We start from the raw sequence: 25,225 nt of genomic DNA, 5'->3' as shown, positions 1-25,225 counted from the left end.
GTGGTTCTCAACACAATGAGCTATAAAACTGTTCTTAAGTCCTTTCCAGTTCTAATGCTCTTCACAGGGGTTGGCGAACTAGCAGTTGTTTCTGTACAACCCATAAGCTAAGATTTTTAAATATTTTAAACAGTCAAAAAATAACTTGTGAGACTATTCTGTGACATGTCATAACTAGATTTAAGCATCTACAACTAAAGTTTTATTGAAATACAGCCATACTCACTCAGTTATGAATTGTCCATGGCTGCTTTTATGCTATAACAACAGACTGAGTAGTTGCAGCAGAGACTAAACGGCCCACACAGGCTACATTATCTACTATCTGGTTCTTTACAGAAAAAGCTCGCTGACCCCTGTTCTACAGCTCTGCACCCAGTCCTTGTCTTGGCTAATTGACTTCCCTTTTAGGCAATCCTTGACCAGGGTCAGAAGAACAGACAGTATGGCAGTAGCCTTGACTTTTAGTGAAGACAGGAGTGAGAACACCAGGGTGCACCTGTGCTTACCTGATTACTGATAGAACTAGGTAATTTATAAAGTGTTTAAGAAAACATTACACAGACAGTTGAAGCAATATTCTTTCTCCTCTATCTTAATTGATATTATAATTGTCAGTCAATCACATTTCTTTTTTTTTTTTTTTCGCTTAAAGTATTACAAAGGGTATTACATAAGTGTCCTGTTTCCCCCCCGCCCTTGACAAACCCCTACCCTCCCTTACCCCCCAGTGTCTTATGTCCATTAGTTATGCTTATATGCATGCATACAAGTCCTTCGGTTGATCTCTTACTCCCCTCCCTCCTGCCCCCCAACTCTCTCTGGCCTTCCCACTACAGTTTGACAATCAGTTTGAGGCAGCTCTGCCTCTGTATCTATTATTGTTCAAAAGTTTGTAATGGTCTTTATTATCCATGAATGAGTGAGATCATGTGGTATTTTTCCTTCATTGACTGGCTTGTTTCACTTAGCATAATGTTCTCCAGCTCCATCCATGATGTTGCAAAAGGTAGGAGTTCCTTCTTTTTAACAGCAGCATAGTATTCCATCGTGTAGATGTACCACAGTTTTCTAATCCATTCATCTACTGATGGGCACTTAGGCTGTTTCCAGATCTTAGCTATGGTGAATTATGCTGCTATGAACATCTGGTTACATATATCCTTTCTGATTGGTGTTTCTGGTTTCTTGGGATATATTCCTAGTAGTGGGATCACAGGGTCAAATGGGAGTTCCATTTCCAATTTTTTGAGGAACCTCCATACTGCCTTCCATAGTGGCTGCACCAGTCTGCATTCCCACCAGCAGTGCACAAGTGTTCCTTTTTCTCCACATCCTCTCCAGCACTTGTCGTTTGTTGATTTGTTGATGATGGCCATTCTGACAGGTGTGAGATGGTACCTCATTGTTGTTTTGATTTGCATTTCTCGGATGATTAGTGACTTTGAGTATGCTTTCATATGTCTCTTGGCTTTCTGAATGTCCTCTTATGAAAGGTGTCTATTTAGATCCTTTGCCCATTTTTTGATTGGATTGTTTATCTTCTTTTTGTTAAGTTGTATGAGTTCCCTATAAATTTTGGAGATTAAGCCCTTATCAGATATGACATTGGCAAATATGTTTTCCCAAGAGGTGGGTTTTCTTGTTGTTTTGTTGATGGTTTCTTTTGCTGTGCAGAAGCTTTTTATTTTGATGTAGTCCCATTTGTTCATTTTCTCTTTAGTTTCAACTGCCCTAGGAGCTGTATCAGTGAAGAAATTGTTTTGGCATAGGTCTGAGATTTTGTTGCCTTTGTAGTCTTCTAGAATTTTTATGGTTTCCTGTCGTACATTTAAGTCCTTTATCCATTTTGAGTTTATTCTTGTGTATGGTGTAAGTTGGTGGTCTAGTTTCATTTTCTTGCATATATCTGTCCAATTTTCCCAACACCATTTATTGAAGAGACTATCTTGGCTCCATTGTATGTTCATGCCTCCTTTGTCAAAAATTAATTGAGCATATTGGTCCGGGCTAATTTCTGGACTCTCTATTCTATTCCACTGATCTATATGTCTGTTCTTGTGCCAGTACCAGGCAGTTTTGAGAACAGTGGCTTTGTAATACAGTTTGATATCTGGCATTGAGATCCCACCTACTTTGTTCTTTCTCAGGATCACTGCAGCTATTCAGGGTCTTTTTTTATTCCAGATGAATTTTTGGAGAGTTCGTTCTAGATCTTTGAAGAAGGCCATTGGTATTTTAATGGGAAGTGCGTTGAATGTATAGATTGCTTTGGGTAGTATGGACATTTTAATGATGTTGATTCTACCAATCCAAGAACATGGTATGTTCTTCCATCTGTTTATGTCTTCCTCTATCTCTTTTTTCAACGTCCTGTAGTTTTCTGAGTAGAGGTCTTTAACCTCTTTAGTTAAGTTTATTCCTAGGTATCTTAATTTTTTTGGTGCGATGGTAAATGGGATTGTTTTTCTAATCTCTCTTTCTGAAAGTTCACTATTGATGTATAGAAATGCCTCAGATTTCTTGGGGTTAATTTTGTATCCTGCTACATTGCCAAATTCATGTATTAAGTCTAGTAGCTTTTTGATGGAGTCTCTAGGGTTTTGTATGTATAATATCATGTCATCTGCAAATAAGGACAGTTTTACTTCCTCTTTTCCAATTTGGATGCCTTTTATTTCTTCTTCTTGCCTAATTGCAATGGCTAATACTTCCAGTACTATGTTGAACAGGAGTGGTGAGAGTGGGCATCCCTGTCTTGTTCCTGTTCTTAGGGGAAATGGTGTTAGTTTTTGTCCATTGAGTATGATGTTGGCTGTGGGCCTGTCATATATGGCTTTTATTATGTTGAGGTATGATCCTTCTATTCCCACCTTTCTGAGAGTTTTTATCAAAAATGGGTGTTGGATTTTGTCGAATGCTTTTTCTGCATCAATTGATATGACCATGTGGTTTTTTTCTTTCAATTTATGTGATGTATCACGTTTATTGATTTACGGATGTTGTACCATCCTTGCATCTCTGGGATAAATCCTACTTGGTCATGGTGTATGATCCTTCTGATGTACTGCTGGATCCGATTTGCTAAGATTTTGTTGAGGATTTTGGCATCTATGTTCATGAGGGATATTGGCCTGTAATTCTCTTTCATTGTGATGTCTTTACCTGGTTTTGGTATTAGGGTGATGCTGGCTTCACAGAATGAGCTTGGAAGCGTTCCTTCCTCTTGAATTTTTTGTAGTAGTCTGAGGAGGGTAGGTTTTAGTTCTTCCTTGAATGTTTGGTAGAACTCCCCTGTGAAGCCATCTGGCCCTGGGCTTTTGTTTGCTGGAAGCTTTCTGATGACTGCTTCAATTTCTTCCATAGTTATTGGCCTATTGAGGTTTTTAGATTCTTCCTGATTGAGTTTTGGAATGTTGTATTTTTCTAGGAATTTGTCCATTTCCTCCAGGTTGTCTAGTTTGTTGGAGTAGAGTTGCCCGTAGTATTGTTTAACAATCATTTGTATTTCTGTGGGGTCTGTTGTTATTTCGCCTCTATCATTTCTGATTTGGTTTATTTGGGACCTTTCTCTTTGCTTCTTGGTGAGCCTGGCAAGGGGTTTGTCAATCTTGTTTATCCTTTCAAAGAACCAGCTCTTGGTTTCATTGATTTTCTGTATTGTTTTTTTGGTCTCTATGTCATTGATTTCTGCTCTAATCTTTATTATCTCCTTCCTTCTGCTCACTCTGGGGTTTTCTTGTTGCTCTCTTTCTAATTCTTTGAGTTGTAGAGTTAGATGATTAACTACCATTTTTTCTTCTTTTTTGAGATAGGCCTGTAGAGCTATAAACTTCCCTCTCAGGACTGCTTTCATTGTGTCCCAGAGGTTTTGGATTGTTGTGTTTTCATTGTCATTAGTGTCCAGGATGTTTTTAATTTCTTCTTTGATGTCATCGGTAACCCAATCAATATTTAATAACATGCTATTCAGCTTCCAAGTGTTTGAGTATTTTGGGTTGTTTTTATTGTAGTTTATTTCTAACATTATGCCATCGTGGTCTGAGAAGATGCTTTTTATGATCTCAATCTTCTTGAATTTGTGGAGACTTTGCTTGTGACCCAATATGTGGTCTATTTTTGAATATGTCCCATGAGCACCTGAGAGGAATGTATATTCCGCAGCTGTGGGGTGTAGTGTTCTGAAGATGTCAATTAAGTCCATCTGATCTAGTGAGTCATTTAGGATTGCTGTTTCTTTACTGATTGTTTGTCTAGCGGATTTATCCAGTGATGTCAGTGGTGTATTAAAGTCCCCTACTATGATTGTATTATTGTCGATCTCTCCCCTGATATCTTCCAGAAGTTTTCTTATGTATGTGGGTGCTCCTGCATTGGGTGCATATATGTTTACCAGGGTTATATCTTCTTGTTGTATTGATCCCTTTAGTATTATGAAGTGGCCTTCCTTATCTCTGGTTATGGCCTTCACTTTGAGATGTATTTTGTCAGATATAAGTATTGCTACCCCAGCTTTCTTTTCCTTTCCATTTGCGTGAAAGATATTTTTCCATCCCTTCACTTTCAGTCTGTGTGAGTCCCTTCCAATGAGGTGGGTCTCTTGTAGACAGCAGATGTATGGGTCATGTTTTTTTATCCATTCAGCCACTCGATGTCTTTTGGTTGGAGCATTTAGTCCATTTACATTTAAAGTTATTATTGAAAGGTACTTGTTTGTAGCCATTTCTTTTGTGTGTGTGTGTGTGGCTGTTTTCTTTCTGAGCTTGATATTTCTTCTTTTACACCAGTCCCTTTAGCATTTCTTGCATGGCTGGCTTGGTGGTGATAAACTCCCTTAGCCCTTTTTTGTCTGTGAAGCTTCTTATTTCCCCTTCAATTTTGAATGATAGCCTTGCTGGATAGAGTATTCTTGGATTCAGTCCTTTGCTTTGCATCACTTTGAAGATTTCCATCCATTCTTTTCTGGCCTGATGTGTTTCTGTTGAGAAATCATTTGATAATCTAATGGGAGATCCCTTGTATGTTACTTTCTGCCTCTCTCTTGCAGCCTGTAAGATTCTCTCTTTATCCTGAACATTTGCCATGGTAATTATGATGTGTCTTGGTGTGGGTCTTTTCGGGTTCACCTTGTTTGGGACTCTCTGGGCTTGTGTGACTTTTTTCTTCCCCACCTCAGGGAAGTTTTCTGATATTATTTCTTCGAATAGGTTTTCTAATCCATGTTCATCTTTCTGTTGTTCTGGCACCCCTATTATTCGTATGTTGCTTCGTTTCATGTTGTCCCAAAGTTCCCTTAGGCTCTCCTCCTGTCTTTTAATTTTTTTCTCCATTTGCAGTACAGTTTGAGTGTGTTTTGCTTCCTTGTCTTCTAATTCACTGATTCGGTCCTCCGCTTCTCCCAGTCTACTGTTGATACTTTCAATGGTGTTTTTTATTGCAGCTATGTTGCTCTTCATTTCTTCTTGGGACTTACTTAAGTTGTTGATTTTTTCATCTGTTTCTTCTAGCTTCTTGCATACGTAGTTGAGTTTTTCATCTGTTTCTTCTTGCTTCTTGAACATCCGGTGCATGTACTCTAGGAACCTTATTCTGAATTCTTTTTCCGTCATGTTGCATATCTCTGTCTCACTTAGCTGCTTTTCTGGCGAGTCCTCCTTTTCTTTCCTTTGGGGGTTTCTTTGTCTACCCATGTTTGATCTCACTGACATTACTAGTTGTTGAATCGTTCAGTGGCTGGACCCTGGGTGGCAGTGGCTGCTCCCTGGGTGGCAGTGGCTCCTCGGGCTGTGGTTGCTCCTTGGGCGGTTGTGGTAGCAGCGGCTCCTCTGTTGACAGCAGAGCCTCTGGTGGGGGCTGTTCACAGTTGTGGTGGCTCTTCTGGCTGGTGGAGGGAGGCTTCAGACGCAGCAACTGTTCCCCAGGCAGAGCGTGTGGTGATCAGGAGGCCGCTGTTGCTTGAATCTGCTTTCCGTGGAGGGGTCCAGGTCTCCCCTGGGCTCTTGCAGTCACGCTGTTTTCGAATCGTTGCCTCCGGGTTAGTAGCCGCCGGGTTAGTAGCCGATCTCTGGATGCCGGTAACCGCTGCCCGAGATGGCGTGGTCTCGCCGCTGCGCTGGCGCCCAGAGGGAGGTTTCAGCCTCAATCTCTAACCATCCGCATTTTTTAGGAGTTTTCTGTCTTTCCTGGCTGCAGACTGTCTCTCAGCTGAACCTCCCCAGCTTGATCGGGCTGATTGTTACCCGTTTCAGCTGCTCGCCCCTATCTGTTCCGGGACAAAGCACCAACACGTCCGTCTAAGCCTCCGCCATTTTCTCTCTCAATCACATTTCTTATTCAATACAATCAACACGTTGTATTGAGCCCATGAGGACTCAACACTGACCAGTAGGAAATGCAGGAAACTGGGACAGAACATGTTTCCATTGGACAGAGGTTTGTTTTCCTTATGTTTCTGTCATTAGAGTAAAGTAGTGCTTTTTCAAAAATAGCCTTATTATTTTGGAAGAATTTTGGATTATTGGATAGCTGCAAAGTTTCTATAATACTTTTCACACAGCTTACCCTAATGTTAGCATTTAGGCCTTTTAAAAATATATTATTGCTCTAGTGGCTACAGCATCGGCTCATAGACTGAAGGGTGCTGGGTTTGGCTCTGGTCAAGGGCACGTGCCTCGGTTGCAGGCTCCCTGGCCCGGTGTGTGTGGGGGAGGCAATCATTTGTGATGTGTCTTTCTCACATCATTGTTTCTCTCTCTCTCTGTCTCCCTTCCCCTCCCCTTCCACTCTCTAAAAATCAATGAAAAAATATCCTCAGGTGAGGATTAGCAAAAAAACATTAAAGAATGATTCTTTTGTTGCATTATAAGACCTTTGCTTTTGAGTGGCCTAAAAATGTCTTCTTAATTTGAATACAATGGTAGCATTAGATCTAAAATGGGTTGGTCTGTACACATGAGCCATGTATAGGCACATACATTTACGTAAAATGTAAATGGGAAAAGGGGATACCGATGAGCAGCTGAGGACACGTGCTGAACACAGAAATCTCTCTTTACTATGGAGTGAAATGTGCTGAACTGGGATCCCAAAAGCCCTAATTCCAGTCCCACGTCTGTTACTGACTTTGTGTCACTAAACTTTTCTCTATACCATTTTTCTCAACATAATAGCAAGATGATCTGTAAGATCTTTAAACCGAAAATTCTGTCGGCCTTCTTTCCCTGCCCAGGCTCTGACATTCGCAGACATACTATGGACCCAGAGAGGGTGTGACAAGTTGCAGTCAATCAGTATGCAAAGCCACATCAGTTTTACAGGTGGAGGTCGCCACATGTTTATTAAGGCACAGCTAAGACTTATGCACAGTATCTAGAAAGCTGTTTCTGAAAATTAAAGCCACAGTGCAATTTCCATCATATAAAGCAGTCAGAGGTGACTCCTGCTTTGCTGTGCCCATGAAATATCGTTATCTGCAGAGTGCTGAAACTATATATTGTGCTTTGCCAGAGGTGATAGGACTAACCGAAGCACGTTAAATAATTCTAGCCCTAACGAACAGAGCGCATACACATGGAAGTCCTCAGTAAGTGAGTAGAATGTAGTATAATGCAATGCCGCAGGATGCCAGGACGAACATGTTACACTACCAAGAACTGGTAGACATCTTAAAATAAGTCGGATGTGAAACAGAATGTAAGGATGTTCCCTAAAGTTTGTTGAGAGTAAAAGCAATATATGAATTTCTAAATTTAAATTGTGTCTGTATCATATATTTGGTATTTGACTTTTTAATTTAAAACTTCATTGTGTGATGTCTTCTTTCCTCTCTTTAATAATGATTGCATATATGGAAATTTTCATAATCAACAGATAAAAGTTTTTAAAAGAAGCCACTTTATCCCATATTTTTGACCTAGCACAAGGGAGACATGATACCTTTTCTATAGAGGGTTAATAAGCAAAAGAGAAGGAAAACAGAAATTAGTACAGATTATGTAGAGTTAGAGCAAGCATGTCAAACTCAAAGGCTAACACGGGCGAAATAAACAAGGTTTAAGTTTATGTGGGACGCAAATAAACAAAAGCTTCAATTTTCATAGAAATGTAGGTTTATTTCAATAGAGACATGCTGAATAAAAAGGGCTGAAATAAATGAGTAATCGTTAACATAAAATAATAGAACATTTTAATAAAAATTAATATTTTTTCTTGAACATTAACTTACCAGACACTGAGTAACTGCATAAACTAATAAACGTAATGCAAATAAACCTATTTTTCTTGTTCTCTGAAAGCAAAATATTTCCTGTTGCACACATCAAACAAGTTGGTACAAGACTAATGACATGATGATTGGCTGCTAAAATACTCGCTGCTGGTATTAGTGGAGAGAAATGGTGCGCCTGCACATAAGGCGCCTAAGAGAAATGAATGCAACACGATTATAGTAATCAGTCATTAGTGAACGTTGTAGTTTGATATTAATAATTATGTATAAGAGGACATAGTAAAAATTAAGTTATGAAATTTTTATTAAAATGTTTCTTACATACCATTATATTGCCTGGGCCGCAGAAATATTCATTGTGGGCCGCATGCGGCCCACGGGCAGCGAGTTTGACTTGCTTGAGTTAGAGCATGTGGCTTTTGAAATTATTAATCAAATAGAAACCCAATAGTCTCAAGAGAGGCTAATCTGAGACAAGAACTGCAAAATCCTTGGAAAGGAATTGGGGTTCTGAATTAGAGACCAGAATCACTGTCAAAAAGAAAATCCAAACAAGGAAAATGAGGTCTAGAGGGGGCATTATAATCCACATCACAGGGTATATTTAATTTTATCAAAGGCTCTCACCTTCTATCTTTCCCTTTTGTCCTTCACACTTATTTCTCAATGAATGGTAAATACGTCCAAGGCCAGGATTGTGCTTTATACTCTCTGGATATGCCCCCACAGTATTCAGCAGAGCACTTGGAGGATTGACTAAGAGAAGGAACTCAGACGTTTGTTGAATGGAACTGAATTTATAAACACAAGACCCTATGGGTTTCTTGAGACTCTTGCTTTTAACTTTCAATTACTCTGCCTGTATGTTACATGAGAGAAACATGTGGGGAAGGGAGACCATTACAGGGCAGGGACTGGCACTCATCCTCCTAGCTCCTAATCCATACACTGTTTATTCTCCTAATGGTTTCACACTATTCCCATCATTTGTCTTCCATTTATTTTTACTCTTTCTTTCTTCTTCCTAGCCTATAACTTAGACCCACCCTTAGCTCTCATCAGCATTAGCTCTGCTAATGCAACTCGAAGATACAAACCAATTCTATACAATTCAGTTTAAAAACATGATTAGATACTTCTTTCCCTGGGTACTGAACATGGAAATATAAACATGTATAATATGACTCAGGTGGTTCCCTCCAATAGCTCCTAATCAAAGTATAGAAATGAGTATATAAAAATAATTATGAATTCATAATAAAGCAAGACTTATTAGTAATCTATAGAAGAAGTGACTTAACATTTTTGGGAAGAAGAGAAGATCTATATGAGAATATTATATCTGAGTTGGTTTTTAAATGATGAACAGGAGTTCAGCAAACCTGAAAGAAGGAAAAAGGCTGATGATGGCATGGACTAAGGCATAAATGTTCGGTGAGGTATTCACTATTGCCAGAAGAAAAGGAGAGGACAGGGGGGAAAAGGACAAATTAATAAATCCTGATCTAGAATACAAAAGGGTACACAGACACCTCTTTGTCTGTATTTCCACAAAAATTTCCTTAAGAAATGTTATGGGGCCCTAACTGGTTTGGCTCAGTGGAGAGAGCATCGGCCTGTGGACTGAAGGGTCCCAGGTTCAATTCCAGTCAAGGGCATGTACCTTGGTTGCAGGCACATTCCCAGTAGGGAGTGTGCAGGAGGCAGCTGATCCATGTTTCTCTCTCATCGATGTTTCTAACTTTCTATCCCTCTCCCTTCCTCTCTGTAAAAAATCAATAAAATATATTAAAAAAAAAAGAAATGTTATGGGTGTTTTGGGGGGTTTTCTTTTGGAAGGATCAATTCGTTTATGACAGTATCTGAACATGAGAGGGACATCACAGAAAAAGTCACTGACCTCGCTGAACTCACAGAAGGGCAACCCGAAGGTCATGGTTGTGTGAGTGATGGCGTTCACTAAGCCCCACAGATAGGAGCCTGACGCTAACAGTACACAGAGCTGATGAGACATGCTCACAGGAAACAGCAGAGGGTTACAGATGGCAACAGAGACGTAGTAGGCATGGCAGCCAGGAATGTGCTTGTGACACAGAGAAGAGATGTGGGACTGAGCAGCATGCCCTCCAAGGGAAGAATATGATCCTCTTCAGGGCAGTTCACCAGAGGCCTGGGTGCAACTGTGCAAGCGTAGCAGATGTCCAAACAGAAAGGCACTGGAAGAAGGTATACATTGGGGTATGGAGGTGTGATCCACCATGATAATTACAATCATGCCAAAGTTCCCCATGACAGCCACAGCACAGAGGCTCACAAAGGGCAGTACATTCTTGGACCCCATTTGAATCCAAGTATAAAAAACTCTACTTGTGTACAATTTGCCATTTTATAGGAGGAGAGGGGAGGGGAGGGGAGGGGAGGGGAGAGGAGGGGAGGGGAGGGGAGGGGAGGAGAAGAGAGGAGAGGAGAGGGAGAGAAGAAGAAGAAGAAGAAGAAGAAGAAGAAGAAGAAGAAGAAGAAGAAGAAGAGGAGGAGGAGGAGGAGGAGGAGGAGGAGGAGGAGGAGGAGGAGGAGGCGGCGGCGGCGGCAGCAGCAGCGGCAGGTGAAGGGGAGGGGACTGGGTGGGGAGGAGAATGGGAAGGAGGAGGAGAGGGAGGGGAGAGGGAGGAGGAGGGGAGGAGGGAAAAGAGGAGGGGAAGGAGGAAAAGGAGGAGGGGGAGGGGGAGATTTGCAAACCAAATATCATTCAATGCTTACAGCATTAAATTAAAGTTTAATATATTCCTCCTTTTTATCTGTTTTTTGCACACCGCTCTTACACCTCTGCCATCACCATGGAAAGAGCTTTTCCCAAATATCTGGCTGCCCCTTGACTGGGGGGCAGACCTGAGCTAAACTCTCAGCAAGGAGGCAAGCCCAGCCAGACTGTGGTGAGAAGTAGAACCACCCAGGTCTTCCCAGTCTAGATCTGCCAAGCCACAGACCAACTCCAGCTGCAGGAGGAGTAAAGCTCTGTGGCATGCTACCGAGATGTGGAAACTGCTTGTAGCCTTGGCTGGGTCGTCACATGCTCTCAGCCATCACTCTCCCGGTTATCCTTCCCTTGAGTCAGTGTTTGGAGTTGAGGTAATTCTGGATGCTCAATAGTGCCCAACGCACTGAACACACGGGGACCCACCAGACTGTTTGTCAGTGGCATGTAGCAAGAAACCAGCAATGCTTTCTAGTATTCTTCATGCTGAAGGTGGACTACAGTATCCCTTTGTAGATATCAAAGGTTTTGCTGATAAAAGGTGAAACTTCACAGAATTAGAGTCTCAGACACTTACTCTGCCTCCCTTAAGACCCACATTTGTCAGAAAGCCCTTCCTGCCCCGTGTCAGAAACGACGATCCCAGGAACGTGTGGTGCTGTAAGCATTGCTTGTTCAAACATGATGTACAATGAAAGTAAACGGTAAGTTCTTAATTAACTTCTTCCAGAAGGCATAACTTCACTAGAAAGATCTGAAAAAACCTTTCTCGTAGCAAACCTAAAAAAAGGCAGTTATATTACATCAGGTTTCCATAGATGCTAACACCTGGCACTGGCTACCAGAACAAGCAGAAAGGAACACCGGCAGCTCAGATTTTGGATTCTTCCATTTCCATTTGGGGCCACCACTGACTTTGGATGGAGGCAAAAGGAACTGGAGACTAGAGCAGAGAGTCAGGCCCTCTGTGTACTGGGAGTGACAGCGGTGAGAATAGGAACCAAGCAAGAAGCAAGTCTCCACCTCCGGTCCTACTCCCCTCGCCCTACAGGGAACTTCTGTTCAGAACCAAGGGTTCATCCTGAGCTCTACCATTTGCCTGCATAACAACAACAACAAAAAGAATCACACAAGCTGACATAATGCCATGTTCTGAGTCTAAGACCTTCATTTCACGTTTTCTTTCTTTAAAAAAAATCTTTATTGTTGAAACTATTACATATGTACCCTCCCCACCCTCACTGACCCCTTCTATCCTGATCCTGTCCCCACCCCAGGCCTTCACCACACTATTGTCTGTGTCCATGGGTTAGCATATATGCACACAAGTTCTTTGGTTAATCTCTTCCTACCACCCACCCGGACCCGCCTTCTCTCTGAGATAATAAGGAATATGATACTTGATCTCAACACGAATGTCACCGGCAGACATAAATGCACACAGTAAAATGCCATAATAGAGGCTGGAAGACCTTAGAGCCGCTGAGACCAAGAAGACCTCCAACTTGGATAGTCTTGGAATCTCTACCTTCTATGGAAGCAGAACCATTTTTTTAAATGCTATCTAAGTTTGGGACAACCATTACAGTAGTTTAGTGTTATTCTGAAGAATGTCCTATACTCACTTACCCTACATGACTATTGTTGAGACCCATTAAAAATCATTGCTTAAGTAACAGTCTAGTCTTTAGCTAAGGAGAGATCATGTGTTGCTTAAATAAAAACTACAGAAAAAAATCTACCAGTTAATTCAAAATACATGCCTGAAAATAGGGAAGAGAAATTCTATGGAAATAGTAAAGCTCTTTCCTAATGTGCTCAGGTGATTTTAAGTACCAACTGTCTTGCATATTTTGCAACTGTTTCCTTCCAAGAGCTAAAAATGTCTTGTATTTTACAGACAGTATTTTAGCATTGTTGCCTGTCACACACATAGGCAAACTGTTCAAAAGCTTCAATGTTGAAATTAAAATAAAACGTATGCCTAGAGTGGTAAATATTCCTGAATTGATAGAGTTGCAGCAGATAGACTCCAAAAATTGACTGAAGTCTGAGATATTAGAAAGACGAAAAATTTATCTAGTTTTAGCAAATGTCAAATCAGCAGCTATTGCTTTTAAGATTAATAAAAGATATAATGGTTTCCAGATAGCCTCTAAATAGAGATTACTATGAATGGGGAAGTGATTTACCAACAGTCACCACAATGAGATTTCTTTAAAGGTTACAATCATCAGTTATTTAGCTGAAACACTGCTGAGAATGCCTGGTCATTCCTTGAATAATGCATTATATTCATTGTAGATTTGATCTGTATTATAGCAATACAGATATTTCTAAAATAATGGAAAAAACTATCTGTTACCTTCCAATTGCTTAACATATCATTTCCACGAAGTAATTGACTCAGGACATATTACACACTGTCACCTGGGTGTTCTTTCTGCAAGCATAACTTGTAAATAATCTGTACACAATGGGCATCACAAAAAAAAAACTCATCAACCTTTATAGACTTTTAAGAAAAGATGAGATGAATACAGGGCAGAGTGAAGGACCTTTCTGAAGCAGTAAATTAAAATGATTAAATGCCTATATAGTTGGGGTGACAAATTTAAGCTCTGAAATTTAATTATTAACATGGATAACTCACCACATTTTTTAAAATGTTGCCTATGATGTGTAAGTCCTTCTCATATAAATTTCCAAATGCCTTTAGGTTTACTCAAGAGACTGCTTGGAGAAGCATCAAGTATAATGCGTATTGTTTTATTGTTGGACTATGAACTGCACTTCCCAGGATGCTACAGGCTATTTATATAAGCTGGTTTATCCATATGAACTTCTTCAAGGGCACAACATAGAAGACCTTAATAAATTAAAACGAGTTTCTTTGATGTGGTTCCATGAATCTTTGATCAGTATGAGTAGCAGGTTTGCATTAAAGAACTAGAGTAAAGCAATAAAATATACATATACTGTGTACCAGTTTATAGAAAGTGCCCATTGCATTTTTCATTCCTCCCAACTTCTGAGAATTGGGGTAAGTAGTACAGAGCCACTATGCTCACAACTACAGCTTTAGCCTCTCACCGGTTTACTAATAGTGGGAACAACATGTTACAACATGGATTCTCTGCCAAAAGCCGATGGAAAGTTTACAATAATAACATCTGTGATCTCCTTCCAGGCTCCTAAACATCCACCCCAGCCTCCTTGTTTTTTTCACTGACATCGCCATGTCCTTCCTCAGACTGAAACCCATGAGGGCAGAGACCATGTCTGCTCCCCCCGCCCCCTCCATCTTTATCACAATAAGTAGTGAGAGAGTTGAGTTGATTGAAGGCCACAAAGCCCAAATGAATTAGTCACACTCTGAAACTGAGAGAATTCTCACCTGGAATTTTTGAAGATGGTGATACAAATTAAGTATCATCTTTGGAAATGAATGTGATGTGATAGAAGAACACTTAGACAGAAAGGCAAAAAAAAAAAAAAAAGGAATTCTAGTTTTAGATCTGTGAACACTCAACTGTAAACCCTTTCTACATCATTCCCCTCACCTGTAAAATGAAGGCACGGTTCTATGTGCCCTATAATTCTGAATCTCTAAAAGGCCATGATTCCAAGAGTAAGCAGGGCTATCACAAAATAGAAGAATGGACAGACAAGGGAACCATTGGATTTTTCTACTTTGGTAGCTACTGCCACCACACACACAAAAAAAAAACCTATAAACTACTTCAAAGAAAAATGGAAATAAAGGAGAAGATGATTATCCTAAACAACTTAATATAAGTCCACTCCCTCAAGCAACATATTTAAAATTTAATAATAACATTTTGTACATTGTGTGATTTAAAAGCTTTTGCACTTATCCTTCCATCTTGCATGATTTGGAATAAGCATGAAGACAGCCTACTGACTAAGCTCTTCTGTATACAGTAAATACTTACCAGGATTACTATATTCCTGGTCTTTAGCCTGGGAAAATTCCCTACAACTTTAGCCTCTGGAACATGGACTGTTGTGTGGCCAAGTTGACACCTACATTCTCAGGTCAGAGGGCTGTGAAAGGACAGCATAGATGTGCCTTGGCTGTTTTGTCCTCTGCTGTCTTAACCTCACATCTTGTCCTTGAGAGCTATTGTATTGTATGTTCTGCTCAAGCTTTGAACATCAGTCTTACATTCTAGAGCCGGAGTCTGGGAACTACGGCTTGTGAGCCAATCGGGTGGCAGCTGCCTGCGTTGTAAGCACAGTTTCATAGGCCACAGCCATACCCTGTTGTCTATGGCTGAATTCATGCTGCAATGGCAGAGTTGAGTTAATCCCCCATGTCCAAAATATGTACTATAGGGCCCTTTACAGAGCATGTTTGCCAACCCCTGCTCTAGAGGAAAATAACACGTTGCAATTTAAACTCTAATTGTCCTTCTCTCCTAAGCATAAGAAACACAAACCCTAAGTAGTGATGGCAAAGAGAGGAACGGATTGACACATGCACATGCACAAAGATGGTCTCACCTCTGAGCACAGGACTGTACACAGCACTGCTTCTGACCCTTATTTTAATGTAAGTCCTCTAAGGGTTACACTCCCCACTGTCCCCTTTCCTACAACAGCCAAGAACATGGACCCTCTCCGAAGGTAGCTGTCAAAGTGTCACCACTAACTAAAGAATCTGATTCCTCCCTGAGAGAAGGTTGCCTGAAATTATGCCAAACATCCAGTTTTATCCCACACTTGTCAAGGGCCCAGAAACTACGTTAGGCACAAGAAACTAGGAGATCCCTAAAGTCCTATGCTTTGAATGACACGCCCTTGAAGTTAGAAAAATCAATGACCAACACCACATATGCATTGAAAAACATATGCATACATACTAAATTACTAGAAATGCCATACATTTTTAGGAGTTACAGGAGCACACAAGAAATACCTCTCTTAATTTCCAGAGTGAAGAAGGCCTAAAATTTTAAAATAATGATTTAAGGGTAACTGCACCAAGATTTGGAGGACAAGTACATGTTTATATTTGCAACTTCTAGGCAATATGTATAGAGACTTGAAACATTAATACATTTCTTGTATTTTTTTATTAATCAATAAAATCATTGCTCAAAATGCCTGCTACAGTTGGACTCTGTTTACTTCTTTTCTTTGGTGACTAAAGACAGAAAATATTAGCTCCACCCGTTAGCAATATACTCATACTCCACCCATCAATAAAAATTTTCATGTATTAACATAACTTATATTAAACCCAGGAAGCACTTTAATGTAAGTCATTTAATTCCCATTTCTCTGAAACCTTATATAAAGTGATAGAATACTTTAGGCTGACAAATTTTTTTGAAAAGAAAATAGAAATAGAAGAGGTTCATTTCACCTTCACACGGTGTCTTTCTCATGCAGAGTTCAGATTTCCACATTTGTATCCCTTTAAAGGATTTGATATGCAGGAAAAGAAGAAAGGATGATGGTAAACATTTCATCTTAAAGACAGCTACAGACCACCATATGCCACAATGACCAGAGGCTTAAAACCTACCTTTTACAGATGTGTTTGGGGGTGGGCCTTCCATTCGCAAGTTCCATGGAGGGTCTCCCTGGTTAGCAAAGTCCCTCATTTTCAGATAGCTAATTGTAAGTCGAATGATGGACGCCTTGTCCAGCTGGCTCGTGATGGCTGCAGGAAGAGGCAATAACTTGGCCAATTCATAGAACTCAAAATTTTCTTTTCCCCGGCGGGAGCGTGCAGCATCTCGGGATTTCTCCTTTCTCAATGCTTGTAAACTGAAACCAAAGAAGTGACAAAGTATTGTTTAGGACATATGATTTTCTCATCATATAGAAACTGCTTTCTTTTTACTTCCCCTTTCCTAGCAAAAAGCTACCAAAATCTTCTTCAAAATCCCACGGGCCATGGTAAAATACGTTCCAGACAATGTCCACTAAAACCATAAATTCTACCTCTGGACTTGTATGTCATGAACTCAAGTGCAATGAGTAAAAAGCATTTGCTTGGTAGGGTTTTTCCCCTCAATTGACCATGCAGTAACATACATTCCTTGTTTCTGAAACATACGATTTACAGGGGATACTTGATCTTTTCAGCTATAAGCAATTTAAAAGATTGGGCTTGTAGATTTGTAGATATCTATTCTGATATCTATCATATCTATTCTCAAGCTGGCTTTGTCCATTTAACTGTTATTCTGAGGGGATTATAAGCCATCAAAAGGATGCATTTAAAACCATTATTGCAGTTATCATCTCAGAGGAAAAGGAAAATACAAAACAATTCACAGAATCAACAAATAAAATGTTGATGTTCTTCCAGCGCTCAGTATGGACCAAGACCTCAGTCAGATAAAGAAAACATCCTATTGAAGAGGAAGATTTACATGTAACTTTATAAATGTGCTGGTAATTAGTTGATAAGAGTATACTTTCATTCTTTTATCAATGGACATACACTAATTAATGGATAGATTCCCTAAATTACTAGAGGATAAAACACACTGCCCAGAAAAGTCAAACTTTATGATAATATAAATTTAATGTTGAAAGACAAAAAGCCCTGTCTGGGTTATTAAAATTTATAAACATTATAGACATATTACTTCACAGAAGAGGCAACAGGTGGGATCCAGCATTTTTCTTTAACTATTCATGTGCATTTCTGTTTGAAGTTTGCTCACATTGCTGAGGGCAGAAGCTGGCACCACTGAAGTTGCCTCTGAGCAGCTGACAGGAAAATTCCACCTACTCTGAATTGCTCTGTTTTGTGTCTGACAAGAAATAAACTCAAAACCAGACACCGGAGATAGGTAATTGGGCAATATTTACAGTATCCAGATACTCTTAAAATCATTTACAGGTATCCATTTTATTGAACTCCGAGGACATTTTAAATCTTTGAGTCTAGCATGCTGGCTTTCCCTTATAAAATAGTGAGAATGAGAAACAATGTAGGGAGACCAGAGGAATAAATCAAAGTGAGTTTAAAGTTGTGGCTCCCATCCCTATTAGTAGAATATGGACAATAACATTCCAGGTCACATTAGTGTATACCTTATATTGTTCCTGGTGTAAACATTGTATTCAGGGTAGACACCCAAACTATCTTATTAAATATCTAAATATCTATGTAATTTAAGTAATGCCATAATGTTCTGGTCTAATATCCCAAATTATTTCATGTTTACTCTATTAATAAGATATTCTGAATTAGCTAACTAATATATTTCTCAGAACTGGACAAGTTACTGCTATCATTCTCAGTCTCAGCAATCTTAGGTGACAAACCTTTGTCTCTTCATATCTCAGGTGGCAACTCAGGCAGAAACCTCCTTAATTTACAAGGAAAAGACTTGTTTTGGCACTTATATCCCAATATCTTAGCTGGCCTCCATTCAATTCTATAAATTATCAATTTTGGCTTGTTGAAAATCTATAATAATAAAAATGTAATATGCTAATTAGACCAGCTGTCCTTCCGGATGACCTTCGGAACGAAGCCAGGGCTGCAGCCACAGGATCGAGGCAGCTGCCAGGGCTGCGAAGGGCTGCTCTTGCATGTATTTTGTGCATTGGGCCTCTAGTTATGTAAATAAAGTGAGAGGAGCCTTAAAATATGACCAAGTATAAATCTAACCAAGATCCAGGTTAACATCTTAAGATAAAAGAATGAGACATATCCCTCTCTATAATACAAGCAATCTACCTAACACCATTTAAGTCATCTGTGCCAAAAAATTCTCTTTTCACATGTTTCTCTACCACTTATGGAGTGCAGTGGTTCAAGTTCAGTGCTCTGTTCTCTTTATATACTTGTAATTGAATACTACTCCAGAAGGTGGGCTGAACTCACAACTTTTTTTTAGTCCAATAAGTGACTATGATGGAGCTCTGGAGCAGAGGTTGCAAACTCAAGGGCTCACAGGGTTAAGGCAGGGAACAGCAATGAGTGAAGAGGCCTGGAGGACAGCAGTGCAGGCAAAGGGCGGCACACACACTTCCAGCTAACTACAGCTTTGGTGGCAGGCAGGCCTGGTGTTGCCAGAGTTCTGGTTTTTCTATTTCTAAAGAACAAAAACTAAACTTTTACATGGCATTTCAAATTTTATGTTATGTTTTAATTTTGTGTTAGCTAATTAAAGTTCTAAAAATTACACAAGACCATTAAAATATGTCATTTGGTCAACAATAGAGCAGGGGTGCATTTCTATAACTGGGTAATAATTTGGGAGACCACTTTTGAAGGTAGTTTTAGTGGATGATATATATGATTTTCCTTTAGACATGTCACTCAAATGATCACAAATGGACTCATTTATTATCTAATTAATATTACTAATATTCATGCTAGGAATTTCTCTATTCACCTGAAGCAACGAAGGGATTAGGCAATTACTCTGAAATTGATATTAATGCATAAGCTTATCAATAAACTAAAGAAAAAAATAATCCTATGGGAAGGAAAGCTCAAGAGCACAGGAAGCAACCCAATGGGCTCCAAAGCCTAGCAGAGGGGAATAGGAATATGTGGACACGAATGCCTTTTAGCATTCTGCTCAATACTGCCCTGACACCTGACTGCTCTGAAACAGCACTGAGCACAACTTCCTCTATGTGTTCCTGCTCCACCTTCTGTTGTCTTTCTGCCCCCCCTCCTTTTTTATACTAGCACACACTGTTACCCCACTGGAGTAATCTTCTTGGCCATAAACTCAATAACAAAGGGTTTCCATGACTCCCACATCACATCATTATGCAGACACCATAGTTCAGAAGAATTTCAGAATGATAGCACTGTGTCTGTAATAAGTAGTAATTGGTTTTGAGGGTAACAGCAATAAAATATAGTCAAAGGATTATAGAGGTTATAGAGATGCTGACAAAAATAGATGAAGCTAAGGACCTTAAGACAACAACACAGATTGAGGATTAATCTTTTTTTCTGCTTTTGTGAAGTAGAGCCTAGTTATAAGCAATTCTCAAATTGAATTAAGGACTACATTAAAACCTAAAATAAACTTAGTATTTATACATTCTGTTCTAAACCAAAAAAGTATTTATAGAATACTAAAGAAAGGATGGCTTATTTGTACATGAGCAAAATGTTTGATCTCTGCCGTTTAAAATATGATTAGGCTTCAGAGTCACTATAAGTACTCCAAACTCCCCACTGCTGATGCTCATGTAGGAAGAGACCATCTTATTCCTAAGAAAATCAAAATGCCAGTGCTCTTTGATGAGGATATTATCAACCTCACCAGCACTACCACCAACTAAAAACCAAAAAATCAACAGCCACTTCAAAAGGGAGACATATAGATATGTACAGATTGAGATAAATAAAAGTTGGAAGTCCTATATGAAGTTGTATGTATGTATACATGTATATTTGGGGGAAGATAGTAAATGATTTTCAGATTATCCTTAGGGACCCCATCTCCCCAACTAAAAGGGAAATGATCTAGTATCTTGAATTTCTCCTAAGCCTTATTAAGTTAAATTTTCCCCTTCTTCTTGTCATTGATGTTGCCAGAGTTCATTTATCATAAACAAGTATCTCTGGTTTCAATAATATTATTTAATCTATGTTTCTTCTCAACACCTTGAAAGAATTTGTACAAGTTTCTAAAGCTATACCTTATGCACAGATAACAAGCAATCATAAACTTTTACTAGTAATGACAGTGCACATTAAATGGAAAGTGATTTTTTAAATCCTTTTATGACTCTTAAATCCCTTTGGCAAGTTGTGTATTTTGTGCAAGGACTCCTGGTGAAGGAGTTAAAGACACATGTTGGGCATATGCGACCATTATGATTCTAAGTCCAAAGTTGAGCCTTAAATTAATCATTTTATAAAATGAGGGTGACAAATAGGGCATTTTTGGCAAATCCCCTGAGAGTTAACTATAAAGTAGTAAACGTCTTGGACAGTTCTAGGTTTTAACAATTAAGATAGTTTATGAATTCTAAATGTGGTAGAGTCCACTTTAGAATTTCACAACAGAGAAGAATTTTAAGAAACTGGAAAGCTCAGAAATGCCCAAAGTAAAGTCAACCCATCCTTAAACTTGGAGTGGAAGCTCTGTAGCCAGATTGTGGACCTTCACATCACCAGACAGTTACTCGCTGGGCAACCCTGGGTAGGCCTCTTAACCTTTTTAGGCCTCAATTTCCTCATCTGGAAAATGGACATTTTAATAGTATCTACTTCATAATATTCCTGAGAGGAATAACTGAGCTAATCTGTGCAAACTGCTAAATGTCTACCATATTGTAAATATTACATAAGCAGTAACTCTTATTATAATAAATATAAAACTTATATGGGGAAAAAAAGCCCAACTGTTTTAATCCTAGTACCACATCTGATTACCACCCTATTTCTCCATAATTCCTTATAACTTTTTTAACCAAGCTTCTTGTCTACCATGTTTGACTACATTTTCTATAATTCCGAATACCTGTTTGCTTTCCTCATTGTCCTCTCAGACTCCTTTCTCTACTGCCACTTATGTATGACCTTCACTTTAGTAAATTTAATTTCCCATGTAGTGACAGTAAAAGTCAAACCAAGGAAAATAAAGTCAGAGGCCTAACTTCTGCTTGATGACAACATTAAAACTGCCTATTTTTAAAAAAGTCCTACGTGTTCTAATAGTGATTATCATCAAGTTCTGTCTGACACCTTTTTCAGTGTCTTCCATGCCAGCAGAAGGTAGACGTTAAGTGCATGGACTGTGGAGCCAACTTCCTGTATTTAAATCCTGGCTTTATAACTTTCTAATTATGTAAATATGATAAAATTACTTAACTTATTTTGTCTCAGTTATTCTCATCTGTGAAATGGGATGATAATGCTATCTGCTTCCTAAGATTATTATTGGAATTAAACTTATTTGTTGCAAAACATTTACAATTGTGCCTGGCACATAGTAACACTATATAAGATGTGTTTAACAAAAAAATCTTAGCTCATCTCACAATGACACTTCTATGCTTTGAGGTCGACAATGTTCATTTATAATGTACACTCTGTTCTCACCAATATGATTCCTAGTCACTGGTTCTGACATATAACATTAGGTTCCTAAGTGAAGTAAAATTCTGTTATTGCAGAGATTTTGATTTTTCATCCTAGTCCTCTTTATGCCTATAATCTATATGTTGTATACTGAAGCTGCACTTAATGAGTTGTTCAAATAAAAAAAAATGTTCCCTTAATAACAGATGAAAGATTTAAAAATAAATAAATGATTATCTGTTCTAGGAAAGGTGGCCATTTTTTAGTTTGCTAAAGTTGAAAAAACTGGCATTCAGTTGCAAAACAAGAAATTTTGTTTATACATAAAAATTAATATTCAAACAGGTGCTAAGTCCAAAAGCTTGCGACTTCTATGGAAGACTTCAAATCTGCAATGACAATTATTATGTAGAAAGGGTATATGCGTACTCTAGTGGAAAGATAATCTTTCAAAATATCTTCCAAAACATCACAAATCTTAAAGTTCTCCTTGTTGGTAGGCAAGGCAACAACCCCAGGACCATGGAGAGCTCACACAGCACTTCTGGTGGTGGGAAAGTATGGGAATGCAGCAAGCAGCATTTGCTGCTTAGGTCTCCACACTGGGGGCAAGGCTGAGTCATGAAATAGTGCTTGTGCTGAAATTAGCAAAACATTTTTTAAAAATATATTTTATTGATTTTTTACAGAGAGGAAGGGAGAGAGATAGAGAGTTAGAAACATCGATGAGAGAGGAACATCGACCAGCTGCCTCCTGCACATCTCCCACTGGGGATGTGGCCGCAACCCAGGTACATGCCCTTGACCGGAATCGAACCTGGGACCCTTCAGTCCGTAGGCCGACGCTCTATCCACTGAGCTAAACCAGTTTCGGCAGCAAAACATTTTTTAAGGTATAAAAAGTTAAACAGGTACAGCCACAATCACCAAACCAATATTATGAAATTGACCCACAGTTTGCAATCTCTCTGAAGCTGCCATAGAACTGGATAAGGATGCTACTTGTCCAGGATGGAAAAAAAAAAGACAACTTTGTACTTGCTGAGTCATTACATTAAGAGAGGTAGGCTATCCTTTGTGGCTGATCAAATTTAGCTTTGCAAAATTGATTACTTTGGTTTCTTTCTTTACAGAAGTGGTTATGATAATTATGGAAATAATATGGCTGAGATCTACAGAACATGATAAAGGGAAAATAATATTTATCACAGAGAAACAACTTAATGGTTCTTCCTCTCATATGACGTCTTCACAATCAGATTTATCATTTTTATAACTTCTATTTGTGGGACTGCTTCTGATATAGACATAATTGATAGATACACACTATCTCTACATGAAAATCCTCTAAGCCTCAATTTTAACACTGACATGTAAACTTTTAGAATACAATAACTAGTCCTTATTAAAGAACATGGCAGGTTTGAGGCATCTAACTATCAGGAAAAGGAAAGGTAGGGTCAGAACCACTTTAAAATTTTACCTTTTAAAAGTACTGCTAGGGAGCCAGACAGGCAGGTTTTATGGATTTTTCCTACTTGTTTGCTTAGGAGAACCCAGCACTACAGACTTCTTCTATTTATCAATTAATCTGGCATGCAGCCTCAAAGGAAGAAGGTCGACCTGTATTAAAAATGCAGCCATCAAAAATTCATCAAAGGCTTCAGCATTTTAACTCATGAACCTTTGAACACCTGCACACTTGTCAGATCTCTGGTCATAGTTAACGGTGAAATCTATAGGTACTCCAGTACCTACACCTGCCCTGACATGAGCTGAATGAGGAGGTGTCCCAGAGAAAAGATGAAGACTCTACAAGCACTGCTTGCTTTTCCTTCATTAGTTTCAATAAAACAGCCCTCCACACATTAACATCATATAGAGTTCAAAGTCAATCAAATCAGCCTACTACAAAGAAAAAGAATCTTTCAGGATTATTTTCCCTATGATTATAAATATGAGCTTTCTTATAATGTGTTATAATTGAGAAATGCATAAACAACTATTACCTGATAGGATTATGCACAACATAGCTCACAAATTGAAGTCTTTAAGATGCTCCAAGAAAAGGTAATCATTTCAGAAACTTTCCTTTAATGTGTGAAGAAAGCAGTATACTATATGTTGGAAGTTAAAACTGGAACCTTCAAGTTCAAGGTAAGAACTCTCCTGCTTAACTAATGCACTGCTCATAGCTGTCATCATTAATTTATGTTAGCCTCTGTAAACATCAAGAGTATAATAGGCCAATTTCACAACTAAATATAGATGCACATTTTGCCCTTATATCAATGGCAGATTGCTGCCGTAGATCATCGCTGCAGCAACACGTCAGTAAAGATGCACTGTTTGATGGTCTGATGCTCACACAATATATAAAACCAGTTGTAATGGTTGTTTGGAAGCAAAGTGTAACATAGCAGCAAAATTTCATTTGTTCCACAAACTCAGGATATATTAAGCTTGGCTGACAAAGACTGTTTGATGTGCTAAATCAGTTTGACCTTCATTCTTGCTTTATTTTTCTCATTTAACATGTGAAATGACCATTATTTTTCCCCATGTAAGAAAATATCATGAAATTGATTGCTTAAAAATGTCAAAAACAACTGCAACTGCTAACATTGGATAAAGTATTAAAATGAAGATGCATTAAATTTTTTTAAAAAATATATTCTGACTGAATAATCATGACCCATTTTTTGACTTGTGGTAAATAGATCAAAAGACTAATTAAAGCCATTTAACTGAATGCCTTTCCTCAAGTTCAGAAAATGCCTTGTGTACATTTGAACTTAATAATTAAATTAATTGGTTTTAGCCAATGAGCATTTTTATTCTTAATACTTTAAATAAAAGGATTTAATTCCAGAATGAGTCATTGGAATAGTAATAAGAAAAGCTGAGAGGTCTGCACAATCCTTTTCAACCAATGGTCACCTTGACTCAAATAACCCTCGAATGAACCACAGCAAGACCAAACTATTCATTGTATGCTTTGGTGTCTGCCCAAAACCTCATGAATCAAAGTGTTTTGTTCTCCATTTTCCCCCAGAACTTTAAGCCATACCACTGGCAGTTCCGTAATAATGGAAAAATTGCTGCTTTATCAAGTAATTTCTCTCCACCCCACAAATAGCACTTTACCTTGAAGCAACTTGTATATTTCACACCTTAAATTTCTATTTACCAAATC

At 38.8% G+C, this 25,225-nt stretch overlaps 1 protein-coding gene across 7 annotated transcripts in view; it reads right to left on the bottom strand.

Moving 5' to 3' along the window:
- The window catches only part of NPAS3 (neuronal PAS domain protein 3), a 901,514-nt gene that overhangs the window by 606,503 nt on the left and 269,786 nt on the right, over nt 1–25,225 (bottom strand). For 4 of the 7 annotated variants that reach the window (XM_070427774.1, XM_070427793.1, XM_070427783.1 and 1 more), the window contains one exon: nt 16,534–16,778. In XM_070427774.1, coding sequence (XP_070283875.1) covers nt 16,534–16,778 — 245 coding nt within the window. Of the gene's footprint in view, nt 1–16,371; nt 16,423–16,533; nt 16,779–25,225 lie in introns of all 7 variants that reach the window. The other 3 variants (XM_070427757.1, XM_070427766.1, XM_070427801.1) reach the window with 1 other exon arrangement.

Source organism: Myotis yumanensis, unplaced genomic scaffold (genome assembly GCF_028538775.1).
Source record: "Myotis yumanensis isolate MYYU_CA2020_CCGP unplaced genomic scaffold, mMyoYum1.0.hap1 SCAF_1, whole genome shotgun sequence".
Classification (NCBI taxonomy): Eukaryota; Metazoa; Chordata; class Mammalia; order Chiroptera; family Vespertilionidae; genus Myotis; species Myotis yumanensis.
Note: the sequence above shows the minus strand (reverse complement) of the source record. Positions and strands in the feature narration are given on the sequence as shown.